The sequence below is a fragment of the Corvus kubaryi genome, unplaced genomic scaffold (assembly GCF_017639235.1).
Source record: "Corvus kubaryi isolate FWS band 111438036 unplaced genomic scaffold, C.kubaryi_AGA036_p1.0 135, whole genome shotgun sequence".
NCBI classification, from domain to species: Eukaryota; Metazoa; Chordata; class Aves; order Passeriformes; family Corvidae; genus Corvus; species Corvus kubaryi.
Window position 1 is genome coordinate 7,873,641 of NW_024580669.1, and position 19,996 is coordinate 7,893,636.

At 36.1% G+C, this 19,996-nt stretch overlaps 1 protein-coding gene and 1 long non-coding RNA gene across 19 annotated transcripts in view; one reads left to right on the forward strand and one right to left on the reverse strand.

Annotated features, from left to right (window-relative positions):
• Window positions 1-19,996, forward strand: part of PCLO (piccolo presynaptic cytomatrix protein) — a 324,030-nt gene that overhangs the window by 249,611 nt on the left and 54,423 nt on the right. For 3 of the 7 annotated variants that reach the window (XM_042053676.1, XM_042053654.1, XM_042053685.1), the window contains exons 15-21: window positions 426-556; window positions 2,174-2,200; window positions 5,614-5,707; window positions 11,817-11,888; window positions 14,479-14,659; window positions 15,852-16,046; window positions 17,278-17,460. In XM_042053676.1, the coding sequence (XP_041909610.1) occupies window positions 426-556; window positions 2,174-2,200; window positions 5,614-5,707; window positions 11,817-11,888; window positions 14,479-14,659; window positions 15,852-16,046; window positions 17,278-17,460 (883 nt within the window). The remainder of the gene's footprint in view (window positions 1-425; window positions 557-2,173; window positions 2,201-5,613; window positions 5,708-11,816; window positions 11,889-14,478; window positions 14,660-15,851; window positions 16,047-17,277; window positions 17,461-19,996) is intronic. The other 4 variants (XM_042053700.1, XM_042053665.1, XM_042053693.1 and 1 more) reach the window with 4 other exon arrangements.
• The window catches only part of LOC121676787, a 43,444-nt gene continuing 38,206 nt past the window's right edge, over window positions 14,759-19,996 (reverse strand). For 11 of the 12 annotated variants that reach the window (XR_006020615.1, XR_006020614.1, XR_006020618.1 and 8 more), the window contains one exon: window positions 16,570-18,288. This is a non-coding gene — a long non-coding RNA (uncharacterized LOC121676787). Of the gene's footprint in view, window positions 16,191-16,569; window positions 18,289-19,996 lie in introns of those variants that run through there. The other variant, XR_006020603.1, reaches the window with a different exon arrangement.

Below are 19,996 nucleotides of genomic sequence, written 5' to 3' on the forward strand. Positions count from 1 at the left end.
ACCACAGATATCTGGGGTTTTTTGCTCTTTGATTAACCCCTCTCTTCTATATTAGTACTAAGTGTCTTTCCACAGTGTTATAGCATCCTTGTCAGACTTGGCCTCCAGGTAGATAGGATGTGAGTAATTATCACTCAATAAACTGGCTATTGTTCAGAATAATATCAAGGGTTCAAATTTCCTTTCCTTTTTCTTGATTGGAATAGATCAATATGGGTGTTTCCCTTTTTTTCTTTTTCAAGGTCCAGTGTGATGATCTAGCATCTCATTCTAGTCAAGAGAGAGACAGAAACTTCTAAAATGTGTTCATTTCCAGAGGACATAGAGGTCTAAAGCTCATTTTATTCAAAGGGTTTAGGAGATATTGAATCACTTAGAAAGTAAAAGTAACAAATAATCCTACCATGTTTTAATGTATTCACTAGCTTCAAATCAACTATGACAAACACCTTGGCAACCTTATCATCCACATCCTTCAGGCAAGAAACCTTGCTCCCAGAGACAACAATGGCTATTCGGACCCCTTTGTTAAAGTTTATCTTCTTCCAGGGAGAGGGTAAGTGTAGGACAAATTTTAACCTGAACTTCCTTTTAGTTTAGCTTTGCTACTTTTCATTATTAAATAGAACTAAGAGTTATTGCTATAGAAAATCCAGGTGCAACACCAGGAAAAATGGTAGATTTTTAACAGAGTCAGATCCTATTCCCAGGACAATGTACATACTTTGGTAGTGACCTTAGGAACTTTATAATCATTCCTGTAGATTCACTTTTCTTTTTTTCGTGTTTCCTTTTAAAAATTATAATACATGTAAAGGTATTTAATATAACAACAGACTCAATGGAAATGCACTAAATAGATGCAATACTTTCTGTAATCTAGAAAGCTGCATGTTAAGTTTAGCATGGAATGGTTGCTTCAGCTCAAGACAATCTGAATTTAGGATAGATTTGCAAACAGGCAGAATTAAAGTACCTGAGATAAATTTAAGGCTGCAGTATAATACAAAAGCCAAGAAATACTGGTCAGAAAAAATCTCTCCATATGAGTTTTATGGGTTTTTTTTTAAGAGTGAAGATATGGTTTTAGAAATATCACTAATTTTGTATCTAATGACTATACAAGTCACTAATCACTTTTTCACAGATCATTGATGTCTTTGACTCTGTAATTACAAATAGCTCATTAGTACTTCTATTAAAAGATATGTTTCTGTATCAGCAATACTATATGCAATTTTTTAGCCTAATGTTAGAGAATGTCATATGTATATGGAGAATATATAAGGATATGTAATACATGGTTATAATAGTCCTGCTGTCTTCAATGACACAATAGATATATCTAAAATTAAGCTTATGGATCAGACTGTATCTTGCAAAGACAAATTCCTGCAAACTTCCCTGCTTGTGTAATCATACCAATACTAAAAGACTCTTAGGCTAGAGCAATGCAAATAAAAATCTGTATTTCTGTTCTGCTCAAAGTAACAGGAAAGTGGATGTTCAGGTCACAGTTCAGCATTTGGTGTATAGTCAAGCACCACTAAATACACGAGTGGTACAAATAAAGCCACACATTTTCTTTTGTGGCTTGCTAATTCCAGATATGCAGTATTCAATATTGTTCAGTAGCACTGGGCCCAAAACTATTACTGAACGTAAGGGGAACAGGTGCTAAAGCTTGAGAGGTTTTTAAATGCACCTAAGGCTTTTGTAAAATGCTTGTCAAATCAATCTTAGTGGGAATTTTGCAGGTACATTCACTGATATAGAAATAAGACTTTGAACTAAAGGCATGTTCACCCTATAAAGTATCAGTTTAAACTTGTTGCCAAATTATGAAGAATTGGATTTTAGTTTTGTTTGGGTTTATTAAAACAAGCTGCTGCTACAGTTTTGCATGTAACTTGGGCCTTTAGAGAATAATGAAAACGAAGAACTTCTTAAAAGTCCCAAATTTTTTTCTGAAAGTAGAAACTTGGGTTGCTACTGAATAACTTTTATTTGTAGTTCAGTCCATGCTAGACTTCTTATTCTTCCTAATGCCTCTATTTCCTTTGATTCTGATATTAGAAACTACCCATTATTCATGTTTTCTTTCATCTCTGTTCTCATTTTCTCTTACACTGCTTCCTCTGTGTTCCTAACTCTGTAAATTCTGGATATGCAGACAAGTCATGGTTGTCCAAAATGCCAGGTAGAGTGTATTATCTTCCAACTTTATACTCTAATTTTTGTATGCATGGATGAGACAATGAGCCTATGCATTGAACTGCAGATTTCTCTTGAGTTCTGAGGCATGAAACTGTGGTATGGTTTTGCTTTACATTTTCTAATGAGGTCATTTCCAGGAGTTGGAAAAAGGTAGTTAATGCTCCTCGGTGCATTATTCTAAGGCCAAACTCTGATGACAAGCAAAATTTCTTTTGAAGTATGGAAGAATTTAGGTCAGAGATATCTAAAACTTCATTTTCACTCACTGAAAGTTGAAAAATAATTAACTATGAATTTGTATCAAGATTTTGAATGTTGTTACTGCCAAGAGAAACATGGTCTGTTTGGTAATAAAATGGAATATTTTTCTCTATTTACCTTGCACAATGTATAGACATTAAAGCCAGGTATAACTCTAGATAATTGCCCAGATGGGCAATTAAATCTTCTTGACCACATAAGTGGTTATTTGTAGTAAACAAAATTGAAATGTAATTATTGAAATCACGAGTGCTTTGTTTGTCCTGGAAACATAAGGAAAACTCAGTTCTCAACATATGCTAATATCAGCCCAGGCTAAGAACATAAGAAATACTCCAGCCCCAATTTGCATTTGTCTAAAAGTAATAACCTGACTAAACAAGTGAACAGATTAATTTCAATAAACAAATTTCTATAATCTGTTTCTTCATTACTAAAATTATTTAATTAATGTTAAAATCACATATTTCATATGTGTATTCTATTACACTTTTTAATACAGTTATTCTATTATTCTTCTTTCATTGTACTTAATACGTTGTATTATATATTAATAAATTATAATTAAGGAATCAGAGAGAAAATATAAGGAAAAAAGCTATGCAGCTTGTATCTTTTCACACAGCATACTCCTTGAATTTCAAATGCAAATTATTTCACATTAAGTGACATACCAGTGACTGGTTTAATGAATGCATTTTATTAAAGTAACTTCATCTGTTAATCTGTAAATTGTTGGGGGGAAGGTGCATCAGTGGTATGAACTTAATACATTTGCCAGACCCTTCCCTTCAGAGGCCTAGAAACCTTCATCTGCCACCCAATTTTGGCTGGTTCTGCACCTTCCTAGAAGAGGCTTCCCTCTGCAACAGATACAGACTACAGGTTACATGGATGTGGGCTCAGGCTGCCTTCACAGTTTAGATCCAAATATTCCGTGGACTTCACTGGAAATATTTCAGAGCTACCATATTAACAACACTTTTGTATTTTGTCACTGCCAGCTCTGGAACTCAACACTGCATGAATCACCTTCTCACATACTTCAAAAAAGAATCAGAAACTTTGAAAAGGTGATGAAGTTCTACTATTGCAAAAGGAGATCCAAGAAAGGAAAGGGAATGTTGATGTCATTTTCTTGGCTGAGTGTGCAAAGGACTCTCTCCCACTTTCTTCAAAAAATGAAAGTATATCTGTTCCCTAAAACCAGTAGATCATAAGACATCTAATCAGGATGTTCTAGGCAGGGGGTGCTTTTCTCATACCAGAGAGTAGGAAAAGAAGGCTACTGAGGTGCTTTAAAATTTTAATCACTTAATAATATTTAATGCTTTAAAATTTGCATCACTTAATAATATTTGCCATAAAAATCTCATTTCAAAATGGATTCAGATTTTGTATTTCAGCCTTCTTTCCAAGATATGCAAAGAAATAGCTTTCTGTTAGTTTCTTTTTTCATATGGTCTTGGTCCCCCTAGATTTTAAATCACTCTTGCTGTTCTGTGCTGTGGCTTTTAGAACTCACTGAACTCTGAAGAGCTGCTGCTTTCTTCTCATAAGCAGAGGTGAACAGATACTTTGTTTAACGGGTCCCAAAACCCTTCACATTCTTCAATAAACTGAAAGACACCGGATAGGAAGATTTCCAAGAAAATAAGTGGAAATACGTAGAATGACTAGAGCAAAAAATTTGAGGAAATATAGCTGCAAATCCCTTTCACTTAGAGATATCAGGCTAGTAGGCAGCTTGGATACAGCCACCTCGTTTTGGAGAATAAAGCCACCCCGCTATCCAGATTAATTAAATGGGATCACTGCACAGCAGAATTGAGTTTATAGAGTGAAACTGCTGGTGCTGAAGTCCCTACATTGACATACACCTGTGCCAGTAAAACACAAGTATCTTTCACATAACCATAAACCAGAATTGTTCCAATCTGGTAGCAGGTGTGGTACATCATTAGTGACTGGCTGATTAAATGAATTCCTGAGTGCCCCTTCTCAGTTAATCTCATATGGAAAGAATTAATTCATTAGTTCTGAGACCATGCCTGGTGTGAACCAAAACAGTTAAATCAGAAGTGAGAACTGTACACTACCAAAAGTTATTGTAGGGGAACCATAAAAGAGTCTAATATGGCATATACAAATAATTTTGTGCCCTTTTGTCGTAGTGCTGGAGAACAGTCCTGGGAACATTTTGTTTAGTAATCCATGTAGCAGACATATACTTGCAGACTGAAAAAAAAGAGTTTCTTTAGCTTAAATCTTGTGGGTTTTTCAAAAAGACTCTCATGTTCTCCTACCCAGCTTTTTTGGTTGTCCATTAAAATTTATGTTAAATTAAAATTGGAATGAAAGCAAATCTAACATCAAAGCTCACAGAGCTAGGTGAATCCATATTCTGTTAAAGATTAGTATATTGCTTTCTCCATACTCAGGAAATGTAAAGTACAATAGAAGCCATTAGTGAATCTTTTTAAAAACAGATTATGCAGCCAAACCTTTGTTCTTGACTATTGACAAAAAAACCCCAAACAACGTGATCCTGATGCACTTTTATGTTTCTTTCCAGTACAGTTAGAGGGATAGACAGAGAACAGGATCAATAAGAAATTAGTGTTTCAATCATTAACAGGATATTAGTTACCTTATGGCATTCATTAAATGTGTCTGTGAGCTGGGATTCCTGTAATTAGAGATTGCAGCCTATAAATATAATGAATATGTGCTGCTTTAAAGTGCTAATGGGATGGTCGTGGGAAAGAAATCAATGCATTATCACCTCAATTTAGACTCAGAGCCCAATACCTACAGTGAGAGGACAAAGTCTATGTGCATGGGCTGACTGATGCTTTAGCTTGAAATTGTTTGAGGCAGAGCAAGCCTGCTGAAGAGTCAGAAAATGTTTTAAAAGACTATCTCAGAAAAGCATACCAAAGAAAACATCCAAAAGGCTGTCACTGTCCTCTCGTAACCCTGAAATGTTGCAGAAATGGAAGATACAACGTCTTTATTTTTCTGGTTTTTGGTTTGTGGACATTGTTTTGTTTTTTGGGTTTTTTTTTTTTTTTGTATTAGAGCTGAAATAAACAAAAGATTGCTAATGTAATGTTTTCTTTTGTTCAAATTCAGTGCTGAGTACAAGCGGAGGACTAAGTACATACAGAAAAGCTTGAATCCTGAGTGGAATCAGACAGTCATTTATAAAAATATCTCCATGGAGCAGGTGCGTGACTGGTGGTGCTCTTCAGTGCTTTCTGCTGCTTTATTATTGGCATGGTCTGCAGTGCTCACAGTGAAGGGAGCGGTGCTACTGGCAATTCTGTGAGCCCCTGTAAAATCTTGCCAGATTTAGGAAAAATTCAGAATTCTTTCCTTGCCTCTGATAGATCTTACTATGGCAATACTCTTTTCTTGCCCTTCTACTCATAAAAATGGTAATTTGTGGGGGTTACACTCATAATCATAAGTACAGACATGACAATTTAAAAAATTATAATGGAATAAATTGATGAGGGAATAAATTAAGACATAAATTTCTGAAGTAGATGCAGAAATCAGAATCACTCTTTGTTCCAAAAGCCATGCAAGCTCACACAAAGCACAGTTTCTAACACTTTTTTATTAAAAAATATTTTTAAAATGTAGAGATACTTTTTTAGATTTATCAGCAATTTATATCAGTATCTTGAGATAAGAAACACGTGAAAAAAATTAGAAGATATTTGATTTCCTTGTCATAGAAAGATTTAACTCACATCTGGGAAGGATGTCTGCGGAGTCTTCTCTGTTTCTTGGTGGCTTCCTAACTCCAACTGTGCTTCTGAAGCACTATGAGGCAACTGAGTCCTCTACTCCTCCATCTATCCTCATAAAGGGTTTTTTACCAACTTGAAAAAGATATAATGGGCAAAATAATGATCAGTTCATTTTTTTTAGTTATGAAGTATGTTTTATAGAGTACTGGATTTGCGTTCAGTCCTGAATCGTTTTGCCTTTCTTATTGTTTTGTTCTTGATACTTTCAACTTCACTTTACAATGCCATTTAATCTTTCAGTACTTTTTAAAAGCCTAGAATAACCAGGCTCTTTAGTGAATAGATTTCCCAATGCTTTTAATATACTTCTCCATCACAACCCCAAGACCTCAATATAATCTTCCCAATTTAAAATATCATTATTCTTTTTTCTTGTTCATTGAGAGGAGCGTAGATTAAGATACTAATTTTTGCATGGAACAAAACCCTTCCCACAGAGAGATTTGCATGGTTGCTCATGCAATCTTCACATCTGGACTTGATAGACAGTAGCTCAGATTTACTTCAGAGGTGTCCCGCTGTAGGTAGTGGTTTGATGGGGTTTTCTCACTGCTTCCTGTAGGCTTTTTATAAATGGTAGCGCATTGACAATTAAAGCATCCAAAAAAAACAAGCTGATGTTTGCCTAGCTGCAATATAAACCCTAGGTCTTCTTGGTTTGGCAACAGGGTTTGGTAAGTCTTTACAATATTTCCAAACAGCTTTTCATCTAAGAAAGATTCTTCAGTTTTCTTAATTTGCTGGGGGTTCTGCTGTGGCATTTCACAGAGCTGTTATTAGAGTGCTGAGGTGTTGTACATTCAATGGCTATTTGGTGCTTTGAAAACGGATAATGATGTTAATCTAGGATTTCTTGGACAGTGATTTTAATGCCAAAAAAACTCCTTATATCTTTGATGTCAGTTTTTTGACCGTTATTTGATGAAATTTGCAGTTAGTTTGCATGTTGAATTCTCTCCACTTTTGCTTTCTCTTTGAAAATCTCCTCCTTTTGCTTTCCTCTGAGGCTGTTATGCAGTGTTTATGATTTTAAGTAAACTTCATTTGAGCTCCACATATCTTCTATATTTTGGTGTCTTGTCACACAGAATTGTGCGCAGAGAATACTGTTTCCTTCCATCCCTTTCCATGGCTTCTACCTGCTGCTAAGATATTGGGGTGTGTGACTTTTCTCCTATAAAATTCCATGCCCTGTCTTAGAGAATATACAGTGAAGCACATTTCTAAATCACAAATATTTCAGTGCTGATAAGTACCCTTTATAGTCTGAAGAACTCTCACCATGTAAGAGACCATCATTTGTACTCATAACCCTCAAAAATATATATTTCAAAATAGTTAGGAATGTAAATAGAAATACAAGACAATAATTGTATTAGACTGAGAATGAGCATTCTGTTCACCAAACAACCAAAACTGCATCACACACTGTTACAGAGTTAGCAGTCACATTCAAACATAAATTCATGAATTTTTATAAATAGTATTTCTTCAAAGAAATATTTCCTTTCCCTCCATGCTTTTTTCTCTCTATCAAATCATGTGTTGCTTGCTGACAGCAAATAAGTATTATTAAATATTTCCTAATATAGTTCTTTTAACGTCACTGTCTAGACTTTAGCTGGTGGTACAATTTTTCATTTTCCTTTTCTCTTTCATAAACTAGCTGAAATTCAAGTGAAAATAATTATGGGAAATAGATCACTCTTTGAAATTAAACAGACTTTTTCAAGGTTGCAATGATTTGTTTTATCACATTTATAGCAAATTTTACTTTGACAGTTGGAGAAAAAATAAATTAAACTGTGAATATTTAGTAATTTAAGGTTTTTGTTAAGTAATAGAATGGAAGTAATTACAATTTGAGAGGAAGGCTGAGTACACAGATTACAAATGTTGTGCAGTAATTGCTAACTCTAGTCCAATACCTACTCAAGAGCATGAAAGGAAGCATTAGAGTAATTTAAGGAGAAGATGGTAAAAGATGTAAGTTCTCTTGCTGGTGAGGACATTGGTATAATGTATGACCACACTGAAAGGTGTGGCTTTCTTTGCCTCAATTTCTTGCTTGCCAGAAAGCAAATAAAAGCACTTCCTTATATGAAAAAATTCCACAAAGCAAATGGTTTTGCTGTAAGTTATGTCTGTAATTTGAAAGTAATATATTTAGAAAGAGTAATATTTTCAACATCCTTGAGTGATATGGAAGCCTATGTCTTATTTCCCAAAGTAAGGAAATCTTTCATATGAATCAGTAAGGTGTTGGTATTTAAATCTTACTTAATATTTGGGACAAAAGAAAGTAAGTTCCTAAGTGACCTATAAAAGGTCTTTTTGTCCTCCCATGTACTAAAATACAACAATATAGAGAAGAGAACAATAAATTAAATATGAATGTAAACAAAAATAACTTCAATAGATTACCTGATGCGCCACATTAATTTCGACTCATCAAACTTCCTGACTGAAATTACAATATTTTGTATTATTTCTGTAGTAATTATAGTAACATGCTTTTACCATAAAGGAAAAACAAGCTGCATTAAAATTATTTCTTTCCTAATGCAAATCCTTGTATAAAATTTTCAAGGAATATGTGTTAAATATTTTAAGTAGTGCATATTTAGCTACACAGGGAAAAACCATCCATAAAAACACCCAGACATTTAAAACAAGAAATAAGCACTTCTGTACCTGTGGTGTTGGTTATGTGACAGTTATACCTTCCATAAGAGACAATATTTTTCACACTGGCTTTTTCTGCGTAATCCTTCATTTTCTTTAAAATATGACAGTCCACAGAAGCCTAAAGCTAACTGGAGTTCACGTGCAGTAATGTGCTTCTAGGTGGATTTTTATCTATTTTATTGTGTTGTTAACTTTTTTTTCCCACAAGGCTAAAGCTGAAATCAGTTATTGTTTGGTAACACTTTTTTCAGAATATGCTTGGAACTCAGATGACATTCGGAATATGTGGAAACTGTGTTCCTTCTTTTTGTGACACTTTCTCATTTTCCTGTTGGTACATTTCCCATTTCCAGAAAGCCATGGTCAGACAGATAGAGGGTTCCTGCTGGCCATTTCACTATTGCTGTCTGTTATATTCCTGATGAGCATCTGAACTTCAGGATTCACAACCAAAAACTGATTGATGTAAGGCAGAACCCTACGTTGCTGTGATGGTATAATGGCTGCTTTTAAAATCAGCAGCCATTGAGTGCTCTTTGCCACCACAGTGCTACATAAATATATCTTCAGAAAAGCAGATTTTCCTCTTCTGTGAAACTCATTTCATGCACTCTGCCCAATAAAGGTCTTCCATGGTTTTTCATTGTCATAATATTTTACAAAAGCTTTGTTAAATTAAAGGTTTAATATAGATTTTACAAAGAATTACGAAGTACTGTAAGTTTTCATCACAGTTTTATTATCACACTGTTGCAAAGAAGCTAGCAAAGTATGGCTGCAGTTACTTGAAAATCTTTTCTATTTTCCCCTTTCTACCAAAAATTCTTCAAACCTTAGGGTTTTTTTCCCCATTTCCTGGATCTATACATTCTTCTCTCTGTCCTTGCATGGTCATCAAAAAGAAATCTCCTCTCAAAATAGCAACAACTGTGACAATACATTTCTGAAAAGAATTTGTGCTATCCCTTTTTTAAATGGTAAAATTACATATACTTAATATAGCACCTAGCAGAAAATTGTATCATCCAGGAAGCCAAAAGCATCATGAACCAGTGGGTGCTCAGCTCACTTTTTCAGGTTATTTTTCATGTTGCAGTTTCAATACTGTCTTGGAACAGCAAAGAAAAGGTATTGTATTCAGTCAAGGAAATCAGTTTTAGAAATATTCTGTAAGCACTGTTCAAAAAAGAATCTTTTTGTTCAACTTTTTCTTTCATTTTTGCAGGATATTTTTTAAAAGAATGCTTAAGAAGAATATTGCCTAATTATGTAAGAATAAAACAGAGAAAGATTAAAGAATTGCTCTCAAATATTTTTTTTAAAATCTTAGCTTTCAAGTCATGCTGTTGCCTGCTTAAAGAGTACGTTGTTGATGCTAAAAATAGTTCAGTTCCCCCTTGTGTGGGTTTTCCAGGATATGCTGATTTAAATTTTCTTTTCATAGCTATTGGCTTTGCATAGTTGCGCATTTTTTCTAAAGTTGGCTGGGAGCAGAGGATATTCTGAGTACATAATAATGAGATGAAATTATCATTGAAAGGCAATTGCAGGTTATTAGGAACTGTCTTAGTCTGTGTTGCATTAAACCAAGGGGCAGTGGAGGGAAATTGATGAGATCATGGTGCTAATAACACCAACACTGTGGGTTTGATCCTGTACAGACCATCCACTTAAGAGTTGCACTCGATGATCCTTGTGAGTCCCTCCCAACTCAGAATATTCTGTTGTTCTGTAAATAGCCAAGAGTGCTTTCTTTGCAAGTATATGCAATATGTACAGTAATTGGTATAGCTTATCATTCTGAGCAATGACTTGATCCTTTGTTGTCCCTCTATCCCCAGCAGACAATTAATAGAGCAGTGAGTGACAGGTTGCTTGTTAGGATGACGACCTCAACTATCACATTAGAATTCTTCTGACTTCTTTTATTCAAGTATGTGAAGAGTCCTGTTTTCCTCAGTAATACTTGGATTCTTCACTTTTAACTTCTCAGTGTGACTTTGCAGACACCCTACAACCCACAGGATTTTGTCCTCTCTTTCAAGCCACATGAATTTATTACTGCCTTTCCAGCCACCTTATAGCCTTTTGCGCCAGCACACAATATCAGTAATCAATCCTGCCCCTATATGTCCCCAGAGACCACTGGAAAAACACTCAGATCAGTGTTTACGATAAGGTCAGCTGCTTTGGTCAACAGTTTCTCTGTCTTGCCCTCTCTTGTTGTATAAAAAGACTTACTTTTTTCTTACTGAGGCCTATAGAAGAGTGCTTGACACAGCTATCATGCTTAACAAGATCTGCAGATAATGGATTTTGACAGCTGTCATTAATACCCAACAGTACAACTTGTCCTGCATGCCTGGATCACTTGCAGACTCTCATTGACTACACTGAATTCTGTAGGTATTAAAGCCTGATCTTCACAGATGAGATTGTGTCAATAGGGTGTTTGGTATGATACATTTGAAATTCGCACTCGTATGCACTTCAGGAAAATGTCTGAGTTCACACGACTCAGATCTGATGATGAGAAAAGCTGCAGGAACACAAAAATGGGGCTATAAAAATCAGTTGGCTCTTGCAGTGTACGTACATTCTACCCAAAACAACTTGTGGAAATTCCTAAAATAGGACCAAGCACAAGCCCATTTGTCTTGATAACAAATAGCTCCAAATTATTTTTCTCAGAACAAGGTTGATGTGAGGGCAAAAACTGCCTACCTGTCACTATGAAAAAAGAAACATGGAGGAAATCATCTACAGAAACCACCATAAAGACTTGATCTGAAGTTTATGAGGTTAATTATCCTTTTACTTGAATTGCAGCTGAAAAAGAAAACACTGGAAGTGACTGTCTGGGATTATGATAGATTCTCCTCAAATGACTTCCTCGGTGAAGTGAGTATCTTATTTCTTCCTGTCTACTAGTAATAACTGCAGGCTGGTATTTGGAGACTGTTCTCTTCCGAGGTATGATACATGTGTTAAGTAAAACCTTTTTTACATCCCAGTTTTATTGTTGTCTTCATAACAAATGGTCAGGATTCTTTTAATTTAGACATGAAAGATATACCCCTTTTATCTTGATTAACTGGGGGCAAGTTAATTTAGGACCCAACAAAATGTTAATTCACTGAAAATTAATACTTTTTTGAGTGTGAGGTAGTAACAACCTTCACAGTGACTCCAGGGGGAATTCTTGTTATGACTGAAAGCTGTCTGCCTTGATTTTAGCATAACACAGAGAGGCTGTGGAGGTATTAGTCTTTGTAAATGATTAAAGGATTAAATTCTGCCATCAAGCCATATTTTAACACATGCACAAGTACCTTCAAGTATGAATAATTTAGTCCTGCTGATAAGTCTCATTTTTAACATTCTGAAATAGAAATATCATTACCAAAGTATGACTGAAGGCAGAATCTAATCTTGTAATTACTAATAAATGAGATGAGTGCTCATGGGAAGAAGGCTTTCTCTTTAAAAAACAAATAAACAAACATATGCACATATAATACAGAATTACCAGCAATAACTATGATATATAAATAATTAAAGACATTATTACAAATAAAGATTATAATTAGAAACAGAAGCACAGGAAAATCAATCAGTCATACAGACTGAGAGTATCTGGGCTCACTCTGCATTTGAATTCTGCAAAAAGCCACACAGTTCAGCTCCTGTTCCCCTTTGGGTAACTACTAGACTGAGCAATCAGTGTCACTATTTGAACAATTACTAAAATAAATGTATAGGAAGCTGCTTCATGATTACTTATTTCCTGCATTCTGTGTCCATATTCTTGTTGAGTTGAGCATGTTTGTCCAAATGCAGGGCTTTACTGAATATTTACATCATTGTTTTTTAAGACATTTAGAAAAAGGATGCTCCAGCGACCGCTTCTACATGAAGATTTAAACCTTCCCCCTTCAGATTTTTTCAGCCTCTATAGATACTTCTTTATTAATTTTGAAAGCAGTTGGGAAAAAGGAACAGAAAAGACTACCCAGGTGTCTCAGCACCAGGATGTCCAGAGGAATCCTGCACCATAACATCATATGTGGGATATCCAAATTGTGCCCCAAAGACTTGCTTGAATAGAGCCAGCAGGACTTGTGTGCCTCAGAAGAAAAGTGGCACATCATGGTCCACATCCATGGAAAGTGAAACCTCTCCTCCTACAAGAGCCCCCAGCCTATACTGCCTATTGGGAACAATCCTCAGCCATGCTGTCTTCCAAGTCATTCTCAAAGCTATGACCAAAAATCACAACAGGGAGCATGCTGAATAGTTCATCTGCTCAGATTAATTATAGGCCAAACCAGAAAGACCAAGACAGGCCATAGACAACCTATGAAACTGAAAGGAAAAAAGGAAAGAAAAAAGGCTTTTAACCTAGAAACCACCAGTTGTTAGGTGACTTCCCCATCCTTAAACTTGGAGAGGCTTTCTTTAATTCAGGATCTTGTACTAAAGTGACAAAAACATTGTTCCCTGAGGTAATTGCACACTTTATTTGTCTAGCAGTTTTAAAACTTCCTTACCTGATATCAGTTTTAACCCTCTCACTTTAGAGCCAAATGCAAAGCTGTTTTTGACCTTCCTTCATTCAAGACTCTGTGATGAAGTTCAGTACTTTACATCCCTTGGCCCTCTCACAGCTGCAAGCCTATTAAGGGAGGAAGGGTCCTTATTGGTGCCAATGCTCTTTTTTTAGACTTCTTTCTTTTTTAAAAGAAATTTTACAGAATTCCTGCTGACAATGAAGGGGGCTTAGACCAGATTTCAGCTACATTTGGGAGTTTTTTAGCCAGGTTATTTATTTCATTTCCACACTATCAATGCACCTCCTTTTTTTTTTTCCTCAGTAAAGTTTAGAGGCCTAAATGGTCTGTTGAATTCTATTATTTTAGTGAAATGCGAGAGTAACCCTGATTTTTTTCTGTCACTGCTTCTACATATGTGGATTTTTTAAAGACTCAAGAAGCATGAGTCTTTAAAATTTATTGACGACCTTAATAAAAACAAATATAGATCTCTTTCCCCCCTTAAAAGCACTCATAAAAGGGAGAAAATTACACTGCTTGATTCTCCTATTAGAATATGTCTGTCTAGAGGCAGAATGGCTGGATGTCTTTTTAATGTCTTTTTAGTGTAGCTGTCAAGCTAGTGCTCACAAGCTTCCCTCTAAACTGCCCAGTCATCCTTGTGTGGAGCTATGCCACAGTCTAAGGACTCAGCTCATAGTCCTTACTGAGGTCCTGGTGAGAAGATATATTAGTTCAGACACATCAATATGCTACTGAATCTGCGTTTGGGGTCACAGCATGCCCAGAGAATCCTGAATCTGTCAGCACACAGCCTTATACCCTTCACTCTTACACTTGACTGCAACGTCTGAGAACTCAACTCTAGTCTCTTCTGCTGTATGCAATCATTAATAGGTCAGATATAGGCCATATATCATACTTTGATTTATTTGTAGGTATTGATCGAGTTATCCAGCATCTCTCAGCTTGACAACACTCCTCGGTGGTATCCTCTTAAAGAACAGAGTGAAAACATTGATCATGGGAAGTCTCACTCTGGACAGAGTAGCCAGCAATCTCCAAAACCATCTGTCATCAAGAGCAGAAGTCATGGAATCTTCCCGGACCCCTCCAAGGGTAGGAATGACTTGGTGCACCTGATATGAAATATTTTCCCAGATGATGGGAAAACCTTTGCTATGTGTAAGTTCTAAAAGAAAAATAAAGGTACTGCTATGAAGTTTATATACATTTTTATTAAAAATCCATTTATCTCTGTGATTAATTAATTGGAGACAAGGCTTAAATTGTCTCAATCTTTCCAGCCAGCTTACTCAGAAATTGTGTCCTTAAGACAGCAGCTTACAGACCCTACGTTCTTTGCACATCTGCTGTAGATTCTGTGCCCTTTTCATTTTCTTGGTAGTCTTGGGAAAATTCAATACCTATTTAGCTTCCTATTTTTCATGTTCCTTAAATATTCTATGGATTTTTTTCATCTGAAAATGGCACGTTAATATTTTATAGAACAACTCTTATGCTGCAATAATGAATATGCATTTCCAGCCAATAATAATGGACTGTTGCATATCTCCGTTGTATTGGAAATCAGTGGAGCTGATATAGTAGATATACATTGGTGTTTACAAAAGCAGAATTGATCTCAGTGTCTCCTGCTCCAAGAAATTTATCTCTAATTCTTTTTTTTATACTAAGTAGTCAGTGGACAGGTGCTCTCTTAAAACACATTCTATGCCATATGAAAGCAAAAACCATTCCATCTACAATCCAGATGAGAGCCCCAGAGGGACAAGACTCTGCTCCATCTCCTCTCTATTTCTCTGTGTAACATTTTGCCAGGGATTGGTGTCTATATAAGATGTCTGAATTAGAGGTAAGTATAGGACCTATTGTAAGTTAGGCCATGATTTTCATGCCAGCATTATTCAGGATAAACTGACATTCACTAAGTGTTTGGTACTGGTGTAGGTGACGCTGGTAAGCCTTGACTTACTAGAGAATAGAAAGCAGAAAACACTACGGCATCATTCCACCAGTTTGAGCCAACACAGGAGGTCTAATTCACAGGTGATAAAAAACCAATACTAAATAAATTATTCCCTGGGCCAGGGAACAGTGGGGAAGTAGAAAATGATGCTTCATAAGAGTTTCCTAATCATGATATATCCTGATACTTTAAATGGAATGTCATAGCTTAATCTTTATTCCTTGTTCTTGAATTCAGCTAGAAAGACCAGTCAAGAGAAAGAGAACGAAATTGTTTGTTTTTAATAAATGCAAGAGTTGTGCTTCTTCATTTTCCTGGTAGACATGCAGGTGCCCACCATTGAGAAATCCCACAGCAGTCCAGGGAGCTCCAAATCTTCTTCTGAAGGACATCTCCGCTCTCACGGTCCATCTCGCAGCCAAAGCAAAACCAGTGTCACTCAAACTCACCTTGAAGACGCTGGGGCAGCCATCGCCGCTGCTGAAGCAGCTGTGCAACAGCTTCGCCTTCAACCAAGTAAAAGACGCAAATAAATTCCTCAGCATGGCAGCTTAATGTTCATCTGTTGCCTTTTTCCCTGCTGTCCTTCCCTTTTTGGCTATTTTTTTTTCTGTTCTTGGCACACTGTGCTCACTCTGTTCAATGTCTTTCTTTGTGTGCCTGTGTGTGAATACATATAATTACAATATACTCTTGTATTTAGAAGTCTTTTCTTTATTTATTTATTTTAATTTGTAAAGACTGCAGTGAAACTGGCTGTTTCTCCATCAGTCCCTTCACTCATGGTCCATGATGTTCCATAGTCGTGCATGACTCACAGAGAAGTCCATTGTGTTTTGATGTCACTAAATACCTACCAATGAAATAATCAAAACCTGCAGAGATGCAACTGCCAGCTCTTCAAATTGCACACAAGACTGAGACCACATTAATAACAGGATATATCTATAAGTGGTAATCATGAAGGACAGTACTATACACACAAAAGAAGATTTGAAGTTAAAGAAACTCTTTTTTAACTGCATGGCTGAGATTTCTATTTTTGAAACATGACTGTAAATATCTATTTTATTTTTTTTTGGAAAGGAAATATAAGGCAACCTTCTTTGTATCTCAGATAAGATTGTGTTAGTGATGAGCAGAACAGAAATACAGCAAAAACATTAAACAAAGTAAGTGCGAAACCATTAAACACACAAAGCCAGTAACAACAAATTTCGACAATGTTGTCAAGTTAGCAAACTCAAAGGGAGTTGAGAGCTAAGTCAGGTGTCACAGTTCAATTTTTTGAGTAATTTTTTGCCTTGGATTGATTAAAGGTCAAGATAGATTTCATCTGACAACTTCAAATAGGTTTATGAATTAAAACTATTCCATTCAAAAGGATTACTCTCCAGAGCATACTTCAGACCAGTATCTAATTGCTAGCTGAGGGTTTAGCTGATGGCAAATTAAATCTCTCTGACTGTGGAGTCATTGTGTTTGTCTTTAGGATTTGTTGATATGCCATAAACTCACCATGGTATAATGCAAAACTGGGGGAAAATTATTTCCCTTGTCTTCACCATCATTAAAGAAACAGCCAGTTTTAATACTCTTTAATGCTGTGCATGTGGTGTCTCTTTGGTGTTTGAAAACACTACTTAAATACAGAAAAAAAACCACTTCTGTTTGCATGAATAACATTTAAGCTGGTTCCATCTGAGGATACATACTCTGGGTTTCCATTTCACCCACACTGCCACAGCAGCACATAAAAGCGGTCAGTCTAATCATGCCAGGAAGCAGCACAGACACAGCATAGCAGGAGTCCTCCCTATTCAAAGAACTCAGTCTGACAATCTGCCTCCACCAGCCAATGACAACAAAGACCAAAGCCAACTAGCCCTCAGGAAAGTGATGTCTGATGGACCAGTCAAGCCTGAAGGAGGTGAGCAGAAAGACATGGTTAAGAAACCAACTACATCCCAAATACTTCTTGCCATGTCAACTAATTCATTGCGACATTTAATTGTTTATTTTACCCCTCCATTAAGTGCTGTAAATGTTAACATGAATCAAGAACTCTGCTTGATTTTTCCACCTATCAGCGCATAAATCTATAATGAAAAACTGTGCTAATAAGCGTTACGAAACAACAAATGTGTGCACTTTCATTCCACTGGAGTACTTAAGACTTCTGTTGAAAAATAGTATAGCTTTGCTCATGTTGTTGCCTAATAAAAAGCATGCATCCAAGCTGGTCTGCTTAAGCATGATTGGACATTTCTTGTACTGTGAGTAAAACTGCACATTTTTGTTTCTGAAAATGTAATTGGGACAGTAGCAATTCCTGTTTCCTCTTCCAATGTAGTTATCATGTCAACAGTCATTAGCATAGATAATTTTTCAAACCACCAGTGGAAAGGAAAGGAGTTTTGATCCATGTATAGCTCAATCTCTTGATAATTTTCCTATCAGCATCTTTAAAAATTATTTTCTACTTGTAGGCACCTGTAATACCACATATCACCAATTTATTCCCTCATCACAAATAAAGAGCCAGAATCTCAATCAGTTCAAATTGCCACTGTTCTTTTGATTTCTGGAGCATCTTGTTTCTTTCCATGGAATCTGAGGGATAATCCAAATAAATGTACTGACTGAATTCCCAGATGTTCTCTTGTGCTGTAATCCCTTCCTAAGATCTCAAGATTCATTGAAGGTTTTTCTGTCAACACCATTGCACACATTGGACAATACAAGCTGGCTGAGAGGGCTGCAGGAGAGAAGGAGGGAATGATACTTCAGACAATATACCCTAAAGTCAACAAGTCATTCAGACAACTATTGTGATGTTAAAACAACTAATTACCAGGGCAAAAGTAACAGGTATATTTAAACATTATATTTAGAAATGACAAGATTTTTCTTAGGAGAGCCTTCAGAATTCTTCCATAAATTCATGTATTTACACACGTGTGCATACACACACACACACACACACACACACACACACATATACACATTGTCTTACTCTACAGCTCAACTCCAGACCTCAGTTCAGGCATAACCAGGGAATGTCATGGTACAAGCTCAGACATCATGTCTGAAAGCTGCATACTACTCCTGGGGTGTAGACCATTCAAAGCTAAATAACTCTTATGATCTTTTGAGGTGTCATGCCTGTAGAGTTTTATCACAAAGACTCGTAGCCCTATGGTGATGCCTTTTCACATAGACAGGTAATGCAAAACATTTTACTTGTGATATAAGGTTGAATTAAGGTTCAGATACACTTTTATAATGAGGAAATAGTGAGTCTGTTGGCTTCAAGTACCTGTGCCACCAAACTTTTATTCTATCTTCTTTACTTTTAAAATTGCAAAAAGGATGTGTATTGATACGTACTTGGCTCAGCAATATGGGAGTCATCATAGAGAGTTATGGGAATAAGAGTCCACATTATAATAATGAGAATCCACACTAATATATCAAAAAGGTTAGAATTACTATGAAGAGATGTGTTAATTTTGTCCTTTTACTTCTGACAGATAAACACAATGCATGGTCACCTACACAATGTTTGCAAGTATGGTTTCAGACCTGTGAGATGTTTTGGCTTCTCCTTATTGTACCAAAGCTAGTTTGTCCAAATTTATTCATATGAGGTGGGCCAGTAGTTACCATTCTGAGGTTTATGACTCTCATGACTTTCAGCAGGAATAAAAAGCAAGATGATTTCACTTCCACAGTTCTGTGGAAGATGAAAGTAAAATGAGATGAGTCTATGACCTCTAATGGAAAAAAAAACCTAAACATACTCAAAACAGCTTTTAACTTAAGGGCTTCTTTCTGGAATGAAGAGATGATAAAGGAAGGAGACGTTTCCCCTGCATTTTAAAAATCCTAAAAATTGAGACTATTGTGAACAATGAATATTAGAGCATCATCAGTTTCCAAGTCCATTCCTAAAGAGATGATGCATGCTTGTGGTACCCACCTCCATTTCTTATTGTTACCAAGCAAAAGAACACATCAGGAACTGGTTTTAGTAACTTGAAAAGTCATCTTGGCAAGTTAGTTTTTGTCACTAAGTCTCAAAGCCCTTTACTAAGGAAGACAATACAGATAATCCACAACATTATGTTTTTACTATGGCTATTTCTCTGTGCATTTATTAAAGAACAGCACCTTTTAGAGGAGCTGTTTGGGTTTTTTTCAGCCCAAGCACACAATGGTGATAGAAATGATTCTATGTTGTGAAGTCCTTCTGTGCCTAAGATGACCCTCAGAAAGAGTGCCCTCCTTTAATCTACTCTCTCAATAGCTTTTTTCTCTTGAATTGAATTGGCTCTTGAAAAAACAACAAACCGAACAAGACAGGAACCCTAAGTCATTCTCAGAACGTCTTAAAGAAATCCTTCTCTACTTCTGATTTCTAGGATCTTTTCTATTGGATGTATTTTGTCAGGTATTAGTTATGT